Source organism: Amblyomma americanum, chromosome 1 (assembly GCF_052857255.1).
Source record: "Amblyomma americanum isolate KBUSLIRL-KWMA chromosome 1, ASM5285725v1, whole genome shotgun sequence".
Classification (NCBI taxonomy): domain Eukaryota; kingdom Metazoa; phylum Arthropoda; class Arachnida; order Ixodida; family Ixodidae; genus Amblyomma; species Amblyomma americanum.
Genome location: NC_135497.1, coordinates 31024632 through 31048417, shown reverse-complemented (window position 1 = coordinate 31048417; position 23786 = coordinate 31024632). Strand labels below are relative to the sequence as shown.

General features: G+C 49.3%; 1 protein-coding gene across 1 annotated transcript in view; it reads right to left on the bottom strand.

The window, feature by feature from the left end:
- Positions 1–2740: 2740 nt before the first annotated feature.
- The window catches only part of LOC144125606 (uncharacterized), a 110660-nt gene continuing 89614 nt past the window's right edge, over positions 2741–23786 (bottom strand). Inside the window, exons 6-13 of the mRNA XM_077659172.1 lie at positions 22619–22753; positions 22158–22307; positions 13514–13663; positions 13293–13448; positions 11106–11222; positions 10808–11047; positions 6756–6878; positions 2741–2909 (exon numbers count right to left, since the gene is read on the bottom strand). Coding sequence (XP_077515298.1) covers positions 2875–2909; positions 6756–6878; positions 10808–11047; positions 11106–11222; positions 13293–13448; positions 13514–13663; positions 22158–22307; positions 22619–22753 — 1106 coding nt within the window. The 3' untranslated portion in view covers positions 2741–2874. The remainder of the gene's footprint in view (positions 2910–6755; positions 6879–10807; positions 11048–11105; positions 11223–13292; positions 13449–13513; positions 13664–22157; positions 22308–22618; positions 22754–23786) is intronic.

Genomic DNA, 23786 nt, shown 5'->3' with positions numbered 1-23786 from the left:
CCAGCGCCGCGTGGACGTGACACCAATTGTCGTGGTGCGGGTATTGGAGCGACGGCCGTTCCGCGGAGCCCCCACTGCCGTCGCATTCGAAAATGGGTGTCGTTGGTACCCTTATTTACTCTACACTCGTCGCACGCGGGAATCCTGCAGTATTTCGATGGCGCCGAAATGCAAAAGTCGCCACTACGGCGCCTCTTTCTTTCTCCATTCTTGCAATCCTTCCATCGATGGCAGATGCCGGGGCTAGCAAAAATCTTATTCTTCCTTTTTATTATTATTTTAATGAACCACTACTACCACTACTACTTCATCCCTTCCCTGACGGTGCAGCTGTGGTGTCCACCGAGAGCCACCACTCAACATTAAGGATTTCGCTTCATTATCATCGCTAACCTAACTATAGGCGATGCGCGGGTTTTATTTGTACAGGTTGCATTCGTTTCAAATAAATGTCGACAACCCCGAGTTGTTGCTCGACGTGGGAGTGTCCTGGATCAGTCCTGAAAACAGCAATTTCTAAACGAATTGTGCGCAGACATCTTATATATACGTTGCACATTCGCTTCGAAACTCTACCCGGTTTCTGTAAAATGATTGTATGGATTTTTTTTTTGTTTGTTCGAAAGCAAATTAAGCATTCATTGCTGAGACAAGTAGGCCTAAAAGTGGACCATTTTTTTTTTCAAATTCGTGACCAAAAGGACTCGGTGTAATCACCGCTCGGAAGGAGGTGTAACCCAGCCTCAGGGATCCTGTTGAGGATCAGGGATCCTCAGGAAGATTCTTCGGAGGAAACAACGTTCATTGTTGCATATAGGCTGTGTAAGAAGCGGTATTTACACGACACAAGCAGTCGCAGGTATCTAGTGATTCCATTTGGAGCCATTATTTTGTGCGACATATTTTAGCCCTTGTAAATGCGTTTTACCGAAAGAATCTGTTTTGAAGGAGTAACGTGAAGCTTACTTGTACCCTTCCACATCGTTAGAGAAAAACAGAAATGGTTTTTGATTCTTCTACACGATGCAAGAGAGGAAGTGGTGCCAGCCGATGGTGACATCAAAGCGTACGCCATTTATATATCCCTTTCCTACCTACTTGCATATGTCGGCCAGGTAAAAGGCCTTTAGTATAAGTTGATCAAGTGCTAAATGTGGGAAGTTCTAAACCGGCTTTATTTTTCGTCCGTTGAATCTGCAAATTTTCTTAAAACTGTTGCAACATTACAACAGCGGACAACAGACGTATTCACTAGAAACCCCCACACTGGCTAGTTCTCTATCTCCGCACCCAAAACAAGTTTCAGTCATGAAAGCATAATGGTCCATCACTTCTAAACAAATATGCAAAGGATTTTTTTCCATCTAAGAAAGAATGTAAAAATTATTTCTGTAACCTCAACTGAACTCTTACGTGTCACCCTGATTTGATGCATCTTGCCGTGGTTTTAAACTGACTGTCCTTTGACCGTGAGTTTCCATATCATCTCGTGATTTTTCTTTTTGACTCACTGTTTGTTTCGTGTATATATGCGCTTTTGAGACCTGCTTTATCGCCCATATATTTTCAATGTGACCTTTGATGAGTGCGGTTTCCTTTCTTTTGTTTAATAATCTGCGTCGACTGCTGTCTTGTAAGGTGGCCCCTGGGCCGTCGTCAAGTTGCTTAGTGCAACTTTTAGTCCAGGGGATCATTCAGAGTTTGTGTTTGTACCACTCTGGAAAATAAACGAATTGAATTGAACTACTGCAGAAACAGTCGCACTTTATTGCTCAGTGGAAGACTGGCGGCCTCTAAATTCGGTGATTCCACTTGGAATATCCAGTGGGCCTGAAAGGGTTAATCCATTTACACACGCTAGAGTGACATCGCAGGTGGCTACAGGTTGCATGATTTACTGCTCGAACTGCGGAGTGGCAGTTCCAGCAGAAGAGCAACACACCATGACGTCACAAGAACGCCTCTTCAGTGGACACGTGGTCAACTTTCCCTTTTTAACTCCCTTTCTTTATGGTGAAGTTCAAGTGCTCACCCAGAGTGACACAGCTGCTACACGTTTCCTTTTTATTCCTGCTGTTACAGAACCGCTGCTAAAATACTCGGTCGTCGCGACTGCTGTCTGCCGCCGACGTACGCGAAATGTCTGGAACAACTCTTGAAACGTACTTAGCGCGTTGTTTCGAGCTTTTCGTGCCCAGAGTGAACACAAACCTTCTAGGGCGGCCCCTTTCTCGCATGAATTTCTCAATGGCCGGTGTTGCTTTAAAGTAAACCCGGCATTTTAAGATGTGCGGCGCGCCGAAACGTCCACAGCTATTGCACCCGCGTAGAAGGTATGCTGCGCGACATTTTAGAAGGTTATCCATGCTGAAGACAAACACAGACCATCGAAGGACGCCACTGGAGAGCAGAGGCTCTGGCGCCTGACCTACGCGCGCAGAGTTCTTGCGAGCTTCTCTTCATACACGCTTCTTCCTGCTTCAGGCAGGGTGCAGCGTTACAATCACCCCAAGCAATCACGACTCAATTTTTATTGCAGGTCCTCTGTCTGTCAACGGACAGAGAATCGCGTCATCAAAGGGTTGCAGCAAAATCACCGAAGCTGGACGGTCCGCAGCCGCTCTGAGCTGATCGCGCACAGGCTCTACTGAACTGGCCTGAGTAGCAGCCCTGCGCATTGTTCTAAAGCGGCCGCGTGCAATAGGAATGTGGGCCAAAATGTACGCGCAGCACAGCGTACTTCGCTGCTGGGTGTCCGTTGTGCTCGCTCGTTTGCGCTGACTTCCCGACGGCGTCGCAGCATCGGGGGGCGCTTCGGTGGTCCTGGTGCCGCGAAGAGCGCAAGCATTCCCGTCGATTCTGCTGAGCCTTCCGTCAGGACCGGTCCGCCTCCTGCACCCGTGCGCACTCTGAAAGCGATTGCGGAACGGTTAGTTGGCGTGCAAGGGGAATTTAGGCCTGACAGAGAAAACACCATATGCAGTATAGTGCATTTTTATCGTGAAGACTTATAGAAATTTCCCCGACTAACTGCGCGCAAAGCTTGCGTATTGTGGCGACTTTTGTCTCGGAGCAAGCTTGACAACGGCACTTACTTGGTTTGGCCGCGCATGATACAAGTGTGAAATCGTATGCGCCGAGATCGACGAACTGAAAGCCACCAGCGCCGGATTGCCGTCGAAGCGGGGCAGTGGCGCCATCGAAGGAGCCATCAAGGATCAACTACAACGTTGGGCCGAAGAGGCAATGGTTTTAGGGGAACGCGGAATGAATGAATTCAGACAAGGACGTAGATTAGACGACAGCTTGTTTGCAGTCACAAAATACATCGAAATTGCTGCAAGCGAAGAGCGACCACTGTTCTATAAAAACAGCGAAAACGAAGACGCAGGACCAGGAGAAGGCGCATGCACGTATACACGCACACACACGCACACTCACGCACGCTCGCGCGCGCACACACACACACACACACACACACACACACACACACACACACACACACACACACACACACACACACACGCACGCACGCACGCACGCACGCACGCACACGCACACACACACACACACACACACACACACACACACACACACACACACACACACACACACACACACACACACACACACACACACACACACACACACACACACACACACACACACACACTGTCGCCTGACTTGACTTACAAGTGGTTTATTTCTTGCTTTTCCACGTACTTAAAGCCATTTTCTTGCGCAGGCGCACATGCAAAGAAAACAATCTAGTCATAAGCGATCCGTCTGTCATCACAGAGAAAGAGCGGCGCTTTTTATAGGAGTTGGAATGACGACCGGACTTCACTGTGATTTTTTTTTGTATGCGCGCTTGCGGAATTGGTTTGAGTACGTGGAGGAGCGAGAAATAAATCAGTTGTAAGTAGGGCGACAGAGAGAGAGAGAGAGTGTGTGTGTGTGTCGTTGTCGTCTTTTCCTGCAATTTTCGCAGTTTCTTTTTGATAGAACATGAATAACCAACTCGCCGAGCAATTCACGCTTGTGAACGACCACTGTGGATGCAGTTTTTAGACATAAAAGGGGCTTATAGGACAATGCAAACCACGGCCTGAGATGCAGTTTTTAGACATAAAAGGGGCTTATAGGACAATGCAAACCACGGCCTATACTGTGCCCTTGTGAGACCGCGTCTTGAGTTCGCGTCAGTAGCCTGGAATAGCGTATCTGTCGCCTATTGCACGAAAATTGAAAATGTCCAGCGTAAGTTCATACGCATCTATTATGATAGATATGTTGGTTGCCGTCGTTTCTACGACTATGATTCTCTCTTGGCAGACCTCAATATGTCTACCCTTGGCGACAGGCGACGCATACGTGACATGCAGTTTCTGCAAAACGTCGTGCGCGGTTACATTAACTGTGGGACCTTACTGATGTCGCTGAATTTTCGTGTGCCGCATGCAAAAGCTGCAAAATGTTTCGACACATTTTATCCCGATTTGCACGCCATCTGTCCAATGACTCGTTTACAAATCTTATATAACAAAACGTTTAATGACATGGACATATTTGCCTAATTGTTGTTTTCGTGCCTGCTTTTAAATCTTTTGAAGTGGTATTTTTGATGTATCTGACCTAGTGTGCGCTCGTTTAGGCCACTTGGCTGTTGAGGCACACTCAAATAAACATATCTATCTATCTATCTATTGTGAGAGGAAGGCCGATGATGGTAACAGTACGCAAAGCGTCGTCCAAGCTCGAACTTGCTCGGTCACATTACACAGAGTCAACTTCGGGAGAATTAACTGTTTACTTACACTTAAAAAATAATACAGGACGGAAGAACAAGGACAAAACTTCTCGCAAGTTTTATGGCCTATAGGGGGCGCCACTAGAAAAACAACATGGCTGCCCGAGAGATGATCCGGCGGCCGCGATATATGTATTGCTGCGCAGACGCTTTCAGTGCAGGCCCTGTTATGTGCTGTGGCGCGAAGATATGCACTCTTTTAGTCCCTGTGCCCCTGCCCTCATTTTGCAAAGCAACCGAGTAAACTTCCAAACGCTTGCTCAATTACAGCTTGAGGAAAGGACGATGCAGGAAATCGAGGCTATGGGAAAGAAAAGCTTTCCCCATCCACACAAGTCATTTCACTCTGCGCCATTTCACTCTGCGCTATAGCTTTTCGAACATCCTCGTGTTCCTACGCTTCGGCATAATTACACACTCACAAAATACAAGCATAGTAGGTAGTTTCGCCGAAAAACCCGTTCCCAATCAAAACTGTGTCATCACTTAAACTGAAAACCTCGGCGATCCTCGCCTGTACAGTCGGCGGGCGAACACAGCCTATCCTGCAAAGCGCGTCGCCTGAGTTTTTGCTAGTTGCCTTCAGCAGAAACGAGCGTTCATAGTCGCTTGCGAAGCGACCGTGCGAACCGATTTCTTAGGCCATCCCGGAACGGCGCAAAAGACAGCATCCGCATCAAGTGGCGGCGCCGTCGAGTAGGGACAGAAGGGCATAACGCGGATGACTCGTGGCTTCCCGCGTGCAGCAGTGCTTACGCTGGGGCAATTAATAAAAAAATAAAAAAATAATAGAAATGCCCCTCCCGGTTTTCGTGGATTACAGCGCGCGCTGGCCTCGCTCATTGAATGCGCCTTTTTAAAGGGGGCTCTGAAACAGCTTCTGAGGAGAGTAGATAAACTCACTGAATCGCTAGATCTCTCGTCATGAATACCTGCGCCAAAAGCTCATGATCGTGGGCGAAAGTTGGCGAGTCCTTCCCGGCGACTTTTTCGTGCTCGCGCCCTCCTCCGTCGCACGCTCCTGCGTAATTCTGTCCAGAGACGGCTATTGGTTACATTCTTTCAGGCGTCATGCAGTTACAATGGCCGTGGCCAATAAGCCGCGTAGCTCCGGCGAGTCAGGAAGCTCCGCCCCCGGGGAAGAAGCGCCGACCTTTGAGCGCACAGGAAGTGACGAGAGGGAGAGGCGCGAAAACGCCGAAATTCAAATTCTGACTGCTGATAACTCACCTTCTACGAAACGATAAAAAAAATTGGAGGGAACACTTAAGCTCCTCCTGAAGGGATGACGCAATTCCCATATATGCAGAATTAGTCACTCTCTATTTTACACCCTTGCCACTGCTGGCGCAGTGGTTATGCGACGCGCCACTGCCCTGTGACGGCAGGTGCTGCCACGGATGGGGTTTGTGCGACCTAGGTTGCTCTTCCCGAGCGACCAATCGTTAATTTAACTTCCATCTGGCGCGGCGGGCACTTTGCTCAGAATTCGGTGGGCAGGTTGTGATGATCCCACAATTAAGGTCGAGTGACAATAAGGGGCCGCCTGCCTCTTAGGTTGCTTATCTGGAGATTTTGGTGGATTTTTCGCTCACGGTCAACGACGACGACGACGCCGGATTTTCTGCGACACGCGCTCCTTGACGCTATCGCGTTAAAAATTCTTGCTGGATGGTATTCGTGAAGCGGCGCTCTATAGCGTACCAGGAGTACGGCACCTTTGTTGAGACCGCCTTTCAGGGCCTCTTTAATTTCGCGAGTTCTCGCACAGCACCGCTCAGACTCGTCCTTCGCGCTGTAGTCGAGGATTTAAGCAAACGCGCATGAAATGTGCGCCGCTCAAGTAAGAGCCGTTCTGCGTGATATATTTGCATGGCTACGGTCCCTTGCCCGGGTTTCGCGGTGAGCTAGGCAAGGCTACCGCCGCACAGTGGACGCCACTCACGGCAGACACGGCAGCCGGCCTCGTCGCTGTTGTCTCCGCAGCCGTCGACGCCGCTGCACAGGATGGCGGACGAGCGGCACGCCCCGTTCGCGCACCGGAAACTTGTCTCGGGGCACCGTTGACCTGCAGCACAGCGACAGACGCGAGGGAGTAATTACTCACTGGCATCCACCTGAGCGTAGGTACACAGAGAAGACACCAGGCCAGCACGACTTGCCCAAGTTTCTGTACAGCATTATTTTCGTGACCGTTTTACCGCAGCTGGAGTAATTACTTCGTTTATTTGTTGTTTTTTGTGTATGCACGCACGTGAGCTATGACGGTGGCGCTCAGCTCGCCGAGGCGATAAAATTGTTCTTCAAAATGTTTATCTCAGCCGATTAAGCGGAACACAAAGAAAGCTCTTGCCTCATAGAGTCAGACGTCGGTTCCAGTTGCGCTCATGACGATTTAGATTATTTGGAACACTGACGTGCACATGAACGACTTCGAATTTCGTCGAAATCGATGAGATTAACGTTGTGATCTCAATAAAACGGCTTCGCAAGTACACTGGTATTTTTTGTGAAACTGATGGTATTTCAAGGTCTCTTAAAGAGACACTCAGGACAACTTCATTTCATCTGTGCTCTTAGTAAAAATCCACTTATTGTTCCTTCTGGTTGTGTTCATGATTGTTCGGCAGGAAAAGAGGAATGACAGAGTTCGATTTGAGTATTGCTTCCTGCCACTAGAACCAAGCCGGAGGCGTCAAGACCAAACATAATTCCGCGATGACGTCGCGCCTGGCAGTGAATGCCGCGGTGTAGCCTCCTCAGAAATCCGATCTGTTTTGCAGTTTTCCTAGCGAAAACGGCCACTGAAGGCGGTACCTTCATTTTTGGCCTACGCCAGGCTATACAAAATCTGTTCTCAGTGGAAGTTTGCCAGCGGAAACTTCCATTTCTACGAAAAGAGTGTGGCGATGATGCCTTAACTGCGTACAAGCTAACATTTTCAGTTTGATTATTTGATATAAACGCCGAGAACTGACCTATGAAACTTAACGGTCGGTGAAGCTTTTCTGCATTTCATTCGCTGTGAGGAAAAGAGGCATGCCTACCTGTTAAGAGCGGAGTTCGTGCCTTGGTTATCGAGGCATACTTTTTTTTGGTAGCGTTGTTTATTGCCTCCGGGCATAAGGGGAGTTGGGAAGAAAAGAGAAACGAAAGAAAAGAGTGGGTGGGTGTTAAATAAAGCAGGAAAGGTGGGCCCATCTAATGAAGTCGCGCCGGGCGACTACCGGCCGAATCTCCGATGCACGCGTATTCCAAACGACAGTCTGAATGCGACACGCGACGATAACATGCTTGCGGAGCATGAGTTCGTCTGCTACGTGCACCTCAATCATGGCGGCGGGTGGCGGCGCGGCTGTGCGCCAGTGCAAACCGTTAACATGCTTGCGGAGCATGAGTTCGTCTGCTACGTGCACCTCGATCATGGCGACTGGCGACGGCGCTGCTGTGCGCCAGTGAAAACAGATAACATGCTTGCGGAGCATGAGTTCGTCTGCTACGTGCACCTCAATCATTGCGGTCGGCGACGGCGCGGCTGTGCGCCAGTGAAAACCGATAACATGCTTGCGGAGTATGAGTTCGTCTGCTACGTGCACCTCGATCATGGCGGCCGGCGACGGCGCGGCTGTGCGCCAGTGAAAACAGATAACATGCTTGCGGAGCATGAGTTCGTCTGCTACGTGCACCTCAATCATTGCGGTCGGCGACGGCGCGGCTGTGCGCCAGTGAAAACAGATAACATGCTTGCGGAGCATGAGTTCGTCTGCTACGTGCACCTCAATCATTGCGGTCGGCGACGGCGCGGCTGTGCGCCAGTGAAAACCGATAACATGCTTGCGGAGTATGAGTTCGTCTGCTACGTGCACCTCGATCATGGCGGCCGGCGACGGCGCGGCTGTGCGCCAGTGAAAACAGATAACATGCTTGCGGAGCATGAGTTCGTCTGCTACGTGCACCTCGATCATTGCGGTCGGCGACGGCGCGGCTGTGCGCCAGTGAAAACCGATAACATGCTTGCGGAGCATGAGTTCGTCTGCTACGTGCACCTCAATCATTGCGGTCGGCGACGGCGCGGCTGTGCGCCAGTGAAAACCGATAACATGCTTGCGGAGTATGAGTTCGTCTGCTACGTGCACCTCGATCATGGCGGCCGGCGACGGCGCGGCTGTGCGCCAGTGAAAACAGATAACATGCTTGCGGAGCATGAGTTCGTCTGCTACGTGCACCTCAATCATTGCGGTCGGCGACGGCGCGGCTGTGCGCCAGTGAAAACCGATAACATGCTTGCGGAGTATGAGTTCGTCTGCTACGTGCACCTCGATCATGGCGGCCGGCGACGGCGCTGCTGTGCGCCAGTGAAAACAGATAACATGCTTGCGGAGCATGAGTTCGTCTGCTAAGTGCACCTCAATCATTGCGGTCGGCGACGGCGCGGCTGTGCGCCAGTGAAAACCGATAAAATGCTTGCGGAGTATGAGTTCGTCTGCTACGTGCACCTCGATCATGGCGGCCGGCGACGGCGCGGCTGTGCGCCAGTGCAAACCGATAACATGCTTGCGGAGCATGAGCTCGTCTGCTACGTGCACCTCGATCATGGCGGCCGGCGACGGCGCGGCTGTGCGCCAGTGAAAACCGATAACATACTTGCGGAGCATGAGTTCGTCTGCTTCGTCATCCCATGAGTTCGTCATCATGAGTTCGTAATCCCCCTTTTTTCCTGTGTGTGTGTCTTTTGCGCCTTTCTGAACTTCGTCTGCTACGTGCACCTCAATCATGGCGGCCGGCGACGGCGCGGCTGTGCGCTAGTGAAAACCGATAACATGCTTGCGGAGCATGAGTTCGTCTGCTTCGTCATCCCATGAGTTCGTCATTCCCCTTTTTTCCTGTGTGTGTGTCTTTTGCGCCTTTCAGAACTTCGTCTGCTACGTGCACCTCAATCATGGCGGCCGGCGACGGCGCGGCTGTGCGCCAGTGCAAACCACACGCAATTTCTGTACGCGCTATAAAAATAAAATATACGCGCTATAAAAAAGTGCTCGTTATGGCATAAATGACGGAAACCAACAGCCACCGAAACCAAGGAGCACTGGGTACGTCTTTTTTATTTGTAGTTTTTCATCAATGGGAGATTAAGAAAAGCAGAAGAAACTACAACCACATGCCGCCAGTGGGATCCGAAACCACGACCTTCGAATTCCGCGTCCGGTGCTGTACCAACTGAGCTACAGCGACGACCGTCCAATCTGCTGATTTCGGGGGTATTTATGTGTAATTTAAGCTAACCTTGAGAGAGTTCGCCAGTGTTCGCAAAAAAAAAGTCATCCCCTATGGTCCTTTGTTTCGGTGGCTGTTGACTTCCGTCATTTATGAATGAAGAATGTGCAGTCGTGTCCTCGAATGCTACCACAGCAATGAATGCGCTTCATTTCTCCTCTCTTGCTTGCAACGGCCCAAGCAGCACAGGTAATTGGCCCAATATTGGAATCGCTTAGGCAAAGGCCGGCCCTACAGAGGACCAGGATGGAACTATCCTGTTGCAATATTGGGCCGATTACCTGTGCTGCTTGGGGAGTACCCGAGGCGCTGTACTTCATAGCCGGAGATGCTCTTTCGACTGATCTCCGCACTGAACCGTATTATTCTAGAGAACCTCGTTGTTTTTCCTTCACAGCATCTGCCCGAAGCCAACATGGCAAGCCTCCCGTTAGAGTGTCCGCCCACCGCTCACCTTGCTTCCAGCATTGTGGGCCTTGACCGAGGACAGAGGCGCGCATTCACGAAGCATTGCGCGACAGCTCCATCTTCTTCGCACGCCAGCTCCCAGAGAACCGCCAATCGAGCCTATTTCTTTCGCTGTTTAATGCCCACCCCGATAGTGTACATATACTGCGAACGACTTGGCTTTTGCATAGACCTGGCGGAAAATTGGTCCGGCTGGGCGTAACAAGACGCTCGGGCAGGCCGGTGCCGCATCGCTGCCCCGCCAGGGATGCGTACCGTGGACGCAGGCCTGCTCGTCTTCGTCGCTGCCGTCGGCGCAGTCGACGACGGCGTTGCAGAGCGCGTACTGGGGCACGCACTGGCCGCTGCGGCACCGGAAGGCGGCGCGGTCGCACTTGACGCCCCGGTAGCAGCGGGCCTCGTCGCTGCCGTCGGGGCACTCCCAGCGGCCGTTGCACACGGCGGCGCGGGACTTGCAGGTGCCGTCGTCGCACTGGAACGCCGCGGCCGGGCAGCCTGCGCGAGCGGAGTGTTCAGCGGAGCCCGCCAGAGGGCGCGGAGGGCGCCGACTTACGGTGCGGCACGCAGCTTGACTCGTCGCTGCCGTCGGCGCAGTTCTTGAGGCCGTCGCACACGAAGTACCACGAGAGGCACTCGCCGCTCCGGCACTGGAACGTGTCGTTTAGGCAGCCTGCGCGAAACACGCTTGCAATGGCAAACCTCGCCGCTTATAGCTCATCAGTTCGCGGCCTGCCCTGCCTCCACTCCGTGCCCCTTTCCCGCCCCAGATCCGCCTCCTCCCCTCTACTCTATCATCCCCCCCTCCCCAGCAAAGCCCGGTTGTGGTGACCCCTTCATTGGAGGCAATTACCGGGCTGCGCTAACCCCCAATTCTCTCCCCCCTGCCCTGCTGCTGCCCCCCCTGAGAATCACAACTCTCATCAGTCTCGCGCGCACTTCGGCAGCGGCTTCGGTCATCTGCCCGCCGTCTTCGCTGGCGCGGTAGCCGTGATCCAACGACCGCCGCACACCCCGCGCTTTTTCTATGAGTGCAGCCATAGACGCGTCAAATATCTTGAATTGTTTCTGAGGATCTACCATGCACTGCACAAGTGTCATCCTTTCGCTTAAATTTCTTTTTGCGGCTTCGCGTTTTAAGACGTCCTGATCTAGAGCTTCAAAGAGCATGGGAGTTGCTTCTTGAATTGCCATATAATGGTTACTTGCTAATTTGTCTTTTTAATTTTCTATCTAGGATCATAGTCTGCTTTTTTTTCATTTAATTATTCCAGTTCTCACCCTCTGTAGTTTGGCCCGGCGTATAAAGCTCTTTATTGCCCTGTTTTGGTTTCTTGCACACTTGCTGGCAGATACATAGCCAGGAATTTTTTTCGGAAGAGATCCAATGTAATTTTTTCTAGCCGACAAGGGGGGGGGGGATTGTTGGCAGCTGGCTGAGCACTGCCAAGGGAACAGGAAGGCGAGGGCAAACTTGATTTCGCCCATCCCCCTTGGATACGTGCCTGCTGACTGGTCAGCTTTCTAGTCCTTTCCCGCCACTTTGACAAAGCTTTTTCTGTACAAATATTCAAATAAATTAGCTACCTATGTGCTATCGTCCAATTTACTCAGGCTTTCTTAATATAATATCATATTCTTTGCTTACCGCGCTTGAAGCGACGCTCAACCCATGTCCCCCTGTACTGCCTCATTTGTGGTCTCACCGTGGGCAGCTAGAGCTTATCTCCCAACAGCTCTCTGATTTATTTGTAGTTCCGACTGAAGTTCTGCCATCAGGCACAAAACCGCATCCCCAAAGGTAAGCCCTGATGCCATTATTCCTTTACAAATGCTTCACACCTGCTTTACCCCCATAATTCCATATGCTTCGCCATAGCGGCATCTCTTTGCCCTTTCTCCCTTGTAGCCTTTTCGTCCTCTATGTCTGTCCTTCGTTTACCCGTACCCCGAAATATTTGTATTCTGCCAGCACTGGATGCCTGATCGATTGTATTGTAAGCATCCGATCTTTGTCAGTATTATCGAACTTGAATTATTTGCGCTAAAAGCAAAGCCTGTGCGTCTGCTTCGTCTTCACAAATAATAACCAGGGTTTTTAAATCTTCTTGTCAACCGCTAATAGCACAATTTTGTAAGCATACACTGAACCTTGGAGCCGCTGCTATACAATCCTTCGGCCTAATTTTTACAACATTTTTACAACATTTTTACAACATTTTTACAAAAAAGTAATATTTATCATGTAAATCGTGTACAGAAATGGTGATAAATGCCAGCCGTGCCTTAATCCTTTGTTTACCTCAACTGTTGTCACACTCCTCATCAGTTCCCATACAATTTGAACTTGATTATCACGGTTAATTTTTGTTAGCAGTTCTATTAGCTCATGACTGATGCCTTCAGATGTAAGTATGCTACGCAGGAGCCCCCTAATACTTTGTTGTACGCAGCGCCGATATCCAGGAAGGCTAAACAGAGAACCCTGTTTGCCTGGGGCGCCATCTATCAACCTTCACGTCAGCGCTACCCGCCGGCACTTCCCGCCGGCTATTGTTCAGGTATCCCCTTTCTACTTTCCTGTCTGTAGTCCGCGCTTTCTCCTCGCGCGAGTTACGTGATGAATTCCTGCTTATTTTGCGAACGCTGGTCGCCATCTCTCCAGTTCACTTACAGCAGTTACTTGTACTGTCGCAATTACGCTCTGGCCGGTACCAAGTCCTGATAGTCGCAGAGAACTCACCCGTGCTGCGTGCGCTGCAGAGCGTCGTGGGCGCCAGGCAGTCGCAGAGGCCGCGCACGCACGCGCTGTGCTTGTCGCGAAGCCGGCACTCGGCGGTAGCGTTGCACGGCTGTCCCAGCGACGCCGCCTGCAGCGCCACCTCGTTTGCGCTCGTCCCTGCGTGCAAGCGTGGCGGCGGCGTTAGCGCTACGCCCATCTCGGGACGGGCAAGGGGTCCTCACCGGAGGAGTCCTGTTCGCAGCGCATCTTGCTGCGCGACATGCGGAAGCCCCGCGCGCACACGCACACGCTGGTGTCGCCCTTGCGGCCGCAGCGCGAGTGCCGGGTGACCCGCGAGCAGTCCTCGTCCGTCCGGCAGGCACTCTCCAGATCTGCATGCACGGCGGTAAGTTCTCTGCAGTCATGTTGGACACTGTACACGGCGCACAATTCTTGCGAGCGCAACCTCGGTGATACGAGCTCGCTTACCATAGACTGCGGGTTTATTCCAGCTTACGGTCCTGTCCCGTCAACTTCAAGTGAATTAAAAAGGCACCCCTTTATTCCAAACCTTCGAGTTCGAAATATCGAGAGTCGACTAATAAGCTTTGCGGATAATACGTTACATTTTAACCACGGTTTCTGCAGTACACAAATTTCTTCACTGCCATTGCAATTGCGAATGAACATTTTACCAAACTGCCGAGTCAAGACGTCAGCCCATAGCTTGACAATGCGCATATGGGCGCTTACTACTAGTACACTGTAAACCACTTTAGACCCCTAACGGTGGATTGCAGCGTCTATACCTCATACCCGTGCACCAGCCCAAATGGGCATGTAAAAACACATAAAGTAGGCGCTTCATAGGAGATTACTCCCATGCTCTAAATGGTTTTGGAACCAATCAGCACCATTATGGAAGGGTGCAGCTAGAATAATTTCATGAGTTTACTTGGGTGCACGCCATTATCATGAGTCATTGCAAATACACAGAGGACCTCTTCATGCATCTACCACGAAACCTGCTCTATCCGCAACATTCAGCAGTATATGACACAAAGCCTCAACGCTGCAGCACATCAGCACACAAATGCTCCGAGGAGATCGGAAGCGGAACCGCTTGTGTCCACGTACAAAGACAGATGAAGCCGGCACACAGTGCAAGCATGGCTGCAAATCACCACAATGCTCCGTGTACTTTGCGCTTGCACATTTGCCGAAACATGTATACAGGGTGTCCCAGCTAACTGTAGTCAGGGTTTACAAATATGCCGAGGCATTTTAAGACGACGCGACCAAATGCATGTAGCTGTTTATTGCATGCAGAAATTCACTATGTTTTGTATTCTGCTTATTTGAATTATTAGTCGCGATAAATTAACCAACAAGTGCAGCGATGGCGTAGAGGTAGAGCGTCCGCCTCGGGTGCAAAGAGGACCGGGGTTCGAATCACGGTGCCGCGCAATTCTCCACCGGGTTTGAAAAAAAAAAGAACTCTGCGTGTCGATAGAATTGCATAACCAGGCCTGGGGTGCGATCTGATCTCGGTGATCAGAACCGACAACACACTCCCTCACCAGAACAGGATTTGGCCACCCTGGTGTAGTACTTGGCCACAGCCTTCTATGAAAAAACCAGTTCAAAATTTATGATTTAATCAAAAGTTACTTTTCTAGTCGAGAGCAATGCGTTGTTACCAGAAACTATATCTCCGCTCCTCAAAAAATCACACTTGGCGTGCCGCAGGGCTCTGTACTCGGGCCCCTTCTTTTTTCTGTATACATCAATGACTTTCCATTGTTTCTTAACTATTCTGAAGCTGTTATATACGCTGATGACACTGTGCTATTTTTTACAGGAGATACATTAGAGGATCTGGAAGGCAAAATTAACGAGGAACGTAGTAAAATTTCCCAGTGGTTCGTAAGCAATCGGCTCACACTTAAAACCGAGAAAACGAAGTATACTTTATTTCACTCAAGGAAAAAGAGTATTAGCTGTGATAACTTATTTCTAACATTAAACGGTACGTATTTGTTTAATGTCTCCCACACCAAGTACTATGGTACAGTCTTTGAATCGGGCATACATTGGAAGCAGCAAATTAAAAATGTTTGCTCTAAATTAGCTTACAGCTGTCATATTTTATTAAGGGCGAGGGAGTGTTTTCGTGCACCGATTTTACGCATATTGTACTTCGCGTTTGTCCATAGTCACTTATGTCACTGTCTAGAGACATGGGGCGGTACCTATAAAAGGTATTTAGAATCAATCTTACGCTTGCAGAAGCGTGCTGTTCGTACCATAACCTTCGCAAAGACAATCGACCCTAGCCGACCACTCTTTCCAGAACTGCGAATATTATTGGTATCAGTTGCATACAAACTAAATATCGCTCAAATAATAAACACAGTATTAAGAACTAATGATGCGATTCCTCTTAGACTGTTTAGATCGCCGTTGAGACAAACAAGAGCCGCCACTAATAATAGATTTAACCTACCGCCTTGTCATAACACTTACGGTCAAAGGCTATTAGAGTACAATGGCGCCCAGATATGGAATGAGATTCTCGATGACATCAAACTCAACCATAATTTTTCGGCCTTATTGAAAAACATTTTTCTTGTCCGCCCAGAACTGTGGGACTGAATGCGTTTGTGCTTGGTTTTGTACATTCATAAACCTATTTTTTTTTGTTTTTCAGAATATATATGTGCTTAACATATTTGCAATGTATTTTGAATGTTTGCCATTCTTTAGTGAATATCATGTATTTGGACCTTTCACTAGCCGAGCTGGCTATAGGTCCAATCAAGTTTTGATGTATTGGTTTTATAAAATAAAATGATGATGGTGAAAAAAGAAAACCCTTGGCCCTCAGTACCCAGCGGCTGGGAAGCAACTGACCACGGCGGCGGTCAGACCTGTGACGCAGCGGAAGGTGCTAAGAATCTCTGGCTCCGGACAGGCCGCCATTGGAATCTGAACCTGGCAACGATTGACGCTAGAACTTTATCTAGTGAGGCTAGTCTAGCAGTGCTGTTCGAGGAACTAGCGGGAATTAAATGGGATGTGATAAGGCTTAGCGAAGTTAGGAGGACAGGCGAGGCGTATACAGTACTAAAGGACGGACACATACTGTGCTCTCGCGGATTAGCGGATACAGGAGAACTTGGTGTGGGATTCCTCATTAATCAGGATATAGCCGGCAACGTAGAGGAGTTATACAGTATTAACGAGAGGGTGGCAGCTATCGCAATTAGGCTCAATAGGAGGTACAAGCTGAAAGTGGCGCAGGCCTACGCGCCTACATCCAGCTGTGATGACGAGACCGTTGAAAGTTTCTACGAAGACGTGGACTCGGCAATGAATAAATTAAAATCGTAATACACTGTACTCACGGGCGACTTCAATGCGAAGGTGGGCAAGAAGCAGGCTGACGACCGCACGGTAGGCGACTATGGTATATGTTCTAGAAATAGCAGGGGAGAGTTATTAGCCGAATTCGCAGGAAGAAATAATTTACGAATCATGAATACCTTCTACCGTAAACGAGAGAACAGGAAGTGAACCTGGAAAAGCCCCAATGGCGAGACTAAAAATGAAATCGACTTCATACTATGCGCTCAGCCTGGCATCGTTCAGGTTCTGGAGGTCCACGGAAAGGTGCGTTGTAGCGACCACAGAATGGTAAGGTCTCGAATTAGCTTAGAGTTCAAGAGAAAACGGAAGAAGCTAGTGAAGATGTTGCTGTTGTGTTGGGTTTTATGGCACATAGGCAACTGAGGCCATCATGCGCGAAGAACAAGGTATAGGAAAAGTTTTTTTTTAATATTATAGAAATGTAAAAATCATCCCTGGTTTAGAAGCCCTCTAAGGTTAATACTTCCGAGTGAACACATACACAAATTGTAGAAATGGCTACTAGTAAAAGTTTCAGCTTTAAAGAGGAAGCTAGTGAAGAGGAAGTTCATTAACGAGCTAGTGGTAAAAGGGAAAATAAAGGAATACAAGATATCACTGCAGGACAGATATTTAGCTTTAACTGAGGAAGACTACCTTAATGTTCATCCAATGAACGATAATTTGACAGCTATCAGTACGTAGTGCGCAGTAGAAGCAGGTGGTAGGACGGTTCGACAGGATACCGGCAAGTTATCTCAGGAGACGAAAGATCTGATTAAGAAATGTCAAAGCATGAGAGCGTCTAACCCTACAGACAGAATAGAAATAGCGGAGCTATCGAAGTTAATAAACAAGCGCAAGGTAGGCGACATAAGGAAGTTTAATATGGAGAGAATCGAGCATGTTCTAAAGAACGTAGGTAGCATAAAATCGGCGAAGAGGAAACTAGGTATAGGTAAAAACCAGATGCATGCGTTAAGAGACAAGCAGGGCAATGTCATTAGCAATATGGATAAGATAGTTAAAATAGCCGAGGAGTTCTACACAAATCTATACAGTAGCCAATGTAATCAGAACGTTAATGGGAGAGACAGTAGCGTACAACAATGCGTCATCTCGCCAGTAACGAAAGAGGAAGTAAAGAAAGCCTTAGGAGCTATGCAAAGGGGAAAAGCAGCTGGTGAGGATCAGGTAACAGCAGATCTCTTGAAGGACGAAGGGGAGATTGTGCCAGAAAAAAACTAGCCACCGTGTATACGCAAAGCCTTATGACCTTGAATGTACCAGAAGCTTGGAAGAACACAAACGTAATCTTAATTCATAGGAGATGCCAAGGACTTGAAAAATTTCATACCGATTAGCTTACTGTCCATTGCCTACCAGGTATCTACTAAGACAATCGCTAATAGAGTCAGGGCAACCTTAGACTTCAATCAACCAATATATATATATATATATATATATATATATATATATATATATATATATATATATATATATATATATATATATATATATATATATATATATATATATATATATATATATAGCAGAGAAGGCAAACGAAGTGAGGGGCTCGTTTCACAAACATATTAAAAAATCCAACTGTCACCGAAACGAAGGTGCATAGGGGAATGTTTCTATTTTTTTATATCTAGTGCCAATCAATTAGTTTTTAAAGAAAATTAGTTATAAAGCAGCAGAAAAAACAACCATGCCGCCGGTGGGATCCGAACCCACGACCTCCGAATATCGCGTCCGGTGCTCTTACCAACTGAGCTACGGTGACGGCTGTCCAATCTGCTGCTTTCGTGGGTATTTATGTTTTGCGTGTAAGCGAACCTTGAGAGTGTTCACCAGCGCCACCCTCGTCCATAACGGTGGACGTAGCACGTCCTGTAATACCGCAAGTGTGACGTAGAACGTCATCTAACGGCGAGGGCGGAAACTGTGCGAGAGCCCTCTTATTCTACCTATGGCATCAAGACTGCCAGAACCGAGACCCCCGTTAAGCTATTAGCAGAGAAGGCAAATGAAGTCGAAGGAAGGCGAATGAAGAATATATATATATATATATATATATATATATATATATATATATATATATATATATAGGAACCACACAGCTACCATAGTACTCCATAAAGTCAGCAACATAATTCCAATAAGAAAGGGTGTCAAGCAAGGAGACACGATCTTGCAAATGCCATTCACCGCCTGTTTACAGGAGATATTCCGAGGCCTGAATTAGGAACAGTTGGGGATAAGAGTTAATGGAGAATACCTAAATAGCCTGCGATTTGCTGACAACATTGCCTTGCTGGGTCACCCAGGAAAGAAATGCAAAGCATGATGAATGAGTTAGACAGACCGAGCAGAATGGTGGGTCTAAAAATTAGCATGCAGAAAACTAAAGTAATGTTCAACAGTCTAGCAAGAGAACAGCAGTTCACAATTGGCAGCGAGAGCCTGGAAGTTGTAAAGGAATCGTCTACTTAGGGCAGGTAGTGACAGGTGATCCGGATCATGAGAGGTTTGGTTTAGTTTAGTTTATGGGGGTTTAACGTCCCAAAGCGACACAGGCTATGAGAGACGCCGTAGTGAAGAGCTCCGGAAATTTCGACCACCTGGGGTTCTGGGGACATCGCACAGTACACGGGCCTCTAGAATTTCGCCTTCATCGAAATTCGACCGCCGCGGCCGGGATCGAACCCGCGTCTTTCGGGCCAGCAGCCGAGCGCCATAACCACTCAGCCACCGCGGCGGCTTGGATCATGAGAGGGAAATAACTAGAAGGATAAAAATGGGGCGCAGCGCATATGGCAGGTTCTCTCAGATCATTAATAGCAGTTTACCAATATCCCTCAAGAGAAAAGTGTAGAACAGCTGTATCTTACCGGTGCTAACCTACAGGGCAGAAATGTGGAGGCTAACGAAAAGGGTGCAGCTTAAGCTAAGGACAACGCAGCGAGCCATGGAAAGAAGAATGATAGGTGTGACGTTAAGAGACCGGAAGCGGGCAGAGTGGGTGAGGGAACAAACGCGGGGTAATGACATCCTAGTCGAAAACAAGAGGAAGAAATGGGCTTGGGCAGGTGATGTAATGCAAAAGCAAGATAACCGCTGGTCCTTAGGAGTAACGGAGTGGATTCCAAGAGAAGGCAATCGTAGCAGGGGGCGGCAGAATGTTATGTGGGCGGATAAGATTAAGAAGTTTGCAGGCATAGGGAGGGCGCAGCTGGCAAAGGACAGGGTTAGCTGGAGAGACATGGGAAAGGCCTTTGCAATGCAGCGGGTGTATTCAGGCTGATAACGATAATGATGATGATGAATTAACCAACTTCGAAAGCAACGAAGTTGGAGGAAACATTCCAATGAGAAAGTTGTAGAATGGTCCGCAAAACATCCGACTGAGCAGTCTCTGACTTTCCATCTATTGCGTATTAGTTTTTTCCCGCTCACTGCAGATGTCCGCGAAATACAAAAAAAATACCACGTGACATACCGCGTGCCGCGTTGCAGTGCTCTCAAAATTGCCGGGTATCATTTAGCCGGATGTGCTACAGCTAAAAAGGTGACAGGTCAGCGAAGCTGGCAGTGGCTGTGCGATTTACGCCGGCGCAAGCGATAAGGGCTGCGTCCGCTTATCGTTATCATGATCCGCCGAGAGGGAAGCATAGAGCTGGCGTAAATCGCACAGCCAGCGCCTGCGTCGCTGTCCTGTCGCCTTTTAAGCGGCACCAAGTCCCGCTCATTGATCTGTTCGTTCGTACGCGCGAGCGCTCGAGAGCACTGCAATCGCGGCGCGCGAGCAGGCATGTCACGTGGTGTTTTTAGTGCGTAAGGACCATACCGATGGGTATACCAACCACGAGCACAACCGTCCGTTGTCGCGTGGTCTGTTCGGCCGGCCCGCGGCACTGCCCGCTCATTGTCTTCTACGTGGCAAAAATCCGTGCTTTCGCACCGATTCGAATGTAGTAAACATTCTGTGTAGTTTTTTCTTTTATTTCGCGAGCATCTTCAGTGAGCGGGAAAAAAATACGTAATAGATGGAAAGTTAGAAACTGTTCAATCGGACGTTTTTCGGACCGGTCTACAGCTCGTTAATTGGATTTTTTCGCTTAACTTCGTTGCTTGCGAAATTGGTTAATTAATCTCGACTAATTATGCAATTAATCAGAACACAAAAATAGTGTTACTTGCTCTATACAATAGCCAGCGACATGCATTTGGTCGCGTCGTCTTCGAGTGCCTCCACATATTTTTAAACCCTAAGTAAATTTATCAGAGACACCCTGTATATCCAACCTCGCAGTGGGGCTCAGTCTTTATGCGAGGCTTTTAATTTTGCTACAGACACCTTACGCCACAAAGAAACTCTCTTAGGTGATCCTCGGTAGATCGTTTGAATGCGTCAGCAGCCAACGTTCGTTACATGCAAACTACAGTTAGTTATATTCGAGGTGGCACACTTTGGTTTGATATATCCGAATTCGACACACGATATTTTGTTACATTCGAGGCGGCATACTAAAGTTGGTTATATAAGAGGTAGCATACTAGGTTCGTTCGTAGCCCGGTAGGCCAGCTGCCACTGGCTACTGGCAGACTGAGCTCGCCATTTCCGCTTGCACTGAGCCGTCTAACGCTGACATATCAATAAACACAATTCCACGCATCAGGCACAGGCGTCTGCAATCAGAAGGACAGTATTAATTAGCACCGTATTTTAGGCAGCTTTAAGAAGGGTTCCTAACCGTTTGCACCCGAGAAGCCTTCAAGGGCACAGTGACAATAGATCAATCTATTTAACCCCCTGAGAATAAAGGTGGGTGCAGGTTTGATGTTACCCTGTTAGGACACCCGTCTTGCTGAAATTATGATCTAGGGTGCCTATCAAAGTTGTGCATCTCGCACTGACTGTTCTGCAGCGCATCCCCAGATGAGCGCTGTTATCTGCGGTGACAACATGCCTGCTTGCTATGGGGAACCTGCGCTGCCAAGATGGCACTGCAATTGTTCCATTCAGCGACTCAAAACTGCTTTTGTCAGCCGCTTGGACCGCTGCAAACGCGAGAACATATTCTGCGCGATTAGATACCCGCGTTTGGCTGACAGCATTCGTTGCCTAGCTTCTCTCGGCGTATCCCAGATAGCTGACGCACGGCACGTGCGCCTTCGACAGAGCGCGGAGGCTCACGCCAATAAGCGCCTGAAGGTGGCGCGGAAAAGTACTAAGAGTACTACCCAAAACTGCTTGCTCTTCTCGCTAGGCAGTGTGTTACGGCGTTGCAATCGGCACCGCAAACTTCAGCTCAGGTTCCCCATTGCGTACACCCGCACAGCGCTGGTCATATCACTGTCTCGACTCACTCAGGCGCTTGGCACCGGTCTGCGAAAAACCTTTAGAATTCGAATGCCGGTACTGAGACCCCACGTCTGGAGTAGATGCCGCTCGGGCGAATGACTTACAGGGCAGGCACTCGTTGGCGCGCGTCAGCAGGTATCCGTTGGGGCACTTGCACTTGCCGTACACGCCCGGGATGATGTACTTGCAGTAGCTGAACGGGTCAGCGAGCCTGCACTGCTGCTCGCTGAGGCAGTAGTCGTCCAGCTTGGCCGCTGCGCAATCGCCGAGTACTGACCACAACTGAACACAGCAAGAGAGCCAGTGCATAGCTTCAAGACAAGCGAACTACGCAGTGTCGAAACGCCGACAAAAATGCAGCGGTGGTGGCAGCACTAGAGGAGGCACCTTGCGAAGCGCGCTTCCGCGAAATAAGAGCCGCTCGCTCCATCGCTAATGCGTCGGCGTTGCAGCGTTCAGCAAGAAATAAATGGCGGAGGAAGCTCTGCCGAGATGCGTATCCACCACCGGGTTTAGACGACAAAACAGGCGTCTTGAAGTCGAGCACCAAAGAGGGTGCACTCACGCGGCAGGCACTTGTCGAGGCGCAGGGGCAGGTATCCGCTTCGGCACTGGCAGAGGCCGTCGGAGCCGCAGCGGCTGTGTGCCACGCGCAGGGAGCACTGCTCGTCCAGGGCGCAGCCGTACGACAGCAGCGACGCTGCAAGAGAAAAACAGGGTCCGCCGCTGCAGAGGGCCACAGCGTTTCGCGCGCCACCGGGGGCGATTTGCTGAGACATGCTGTGCACGACCTATAGACAACCGCAGTTTTGTTGTGGGTGATTGCCCATAGTAAGCTGGCTTATTTTCTACGCAATATTTGCCTCAATTCGCATCTGAATGGCTTTGGACTTTTCGCCTATACTTAATGGCAGCGCTAGATGTGTTTACTGTTTTTCTTTGATACTAGCGGCCATTCTGTATGTATTATTATGAGCGGCTGCTTTGCACTTCTAAAGGCGGTGGGAAGCAGTCAAGCTGCTTGAAGTTCACTCACCTCTTCATGTACGATGCATGGAAATAAATTGAAACAGACTGAAATTAGGTATCCCTTCTGCTGGTAATGAAATATGGCAGCCGACGCTGCAGGAACCAGCCTACGATTGGCTTCTCAAATAGAAAGAGCGAGTCACAAATTCCTTTGTAGAACGTGAAGAGGTGACTATAAGCTGGCCGCGCAATATGCTCTGGGATGACAGTGTCGTCATGTGCAGTGCATCCAGGTATGAGAACAGCGGCGAAAACAGTGTATACGCTTAATGGACGGGTTGTAGAAATAAAAAAAAAATCCCTTCACGACAGCCGCCAGAGAGGTTTTGGGGGCGGAAATTAAGTGAAGCCCGGGAGACTTTTACAGTCAGAGAAATCCCGCGAGCCTTTCCTGGGCAAGCGCAGCTCTCCCAAACCACAGCTTGGCAGGTGCAACACACCTTCCGCGGTAGACGGCGCGAACGGAGGTGAATCGCAGTTGGGCCAATCTGCCGAACGTTGAGCCTCGATGGAGTGAAGGTGCACCCCCGCCAGATTTGCTGAGTGCACCGGTCTTGAAAGAAAAAAAATTTCCCATTGCACCGGTTTGGTGCAACCTATGCTCTTGCTTGAGAAAGCGCAGTGTTGCTCTCTGGGTGCAGATTTAGAGTTCTAGCTCGGGACCCAGGTCAGCGGCAGCGCATGGTCTCCAAGCTACGTTCATT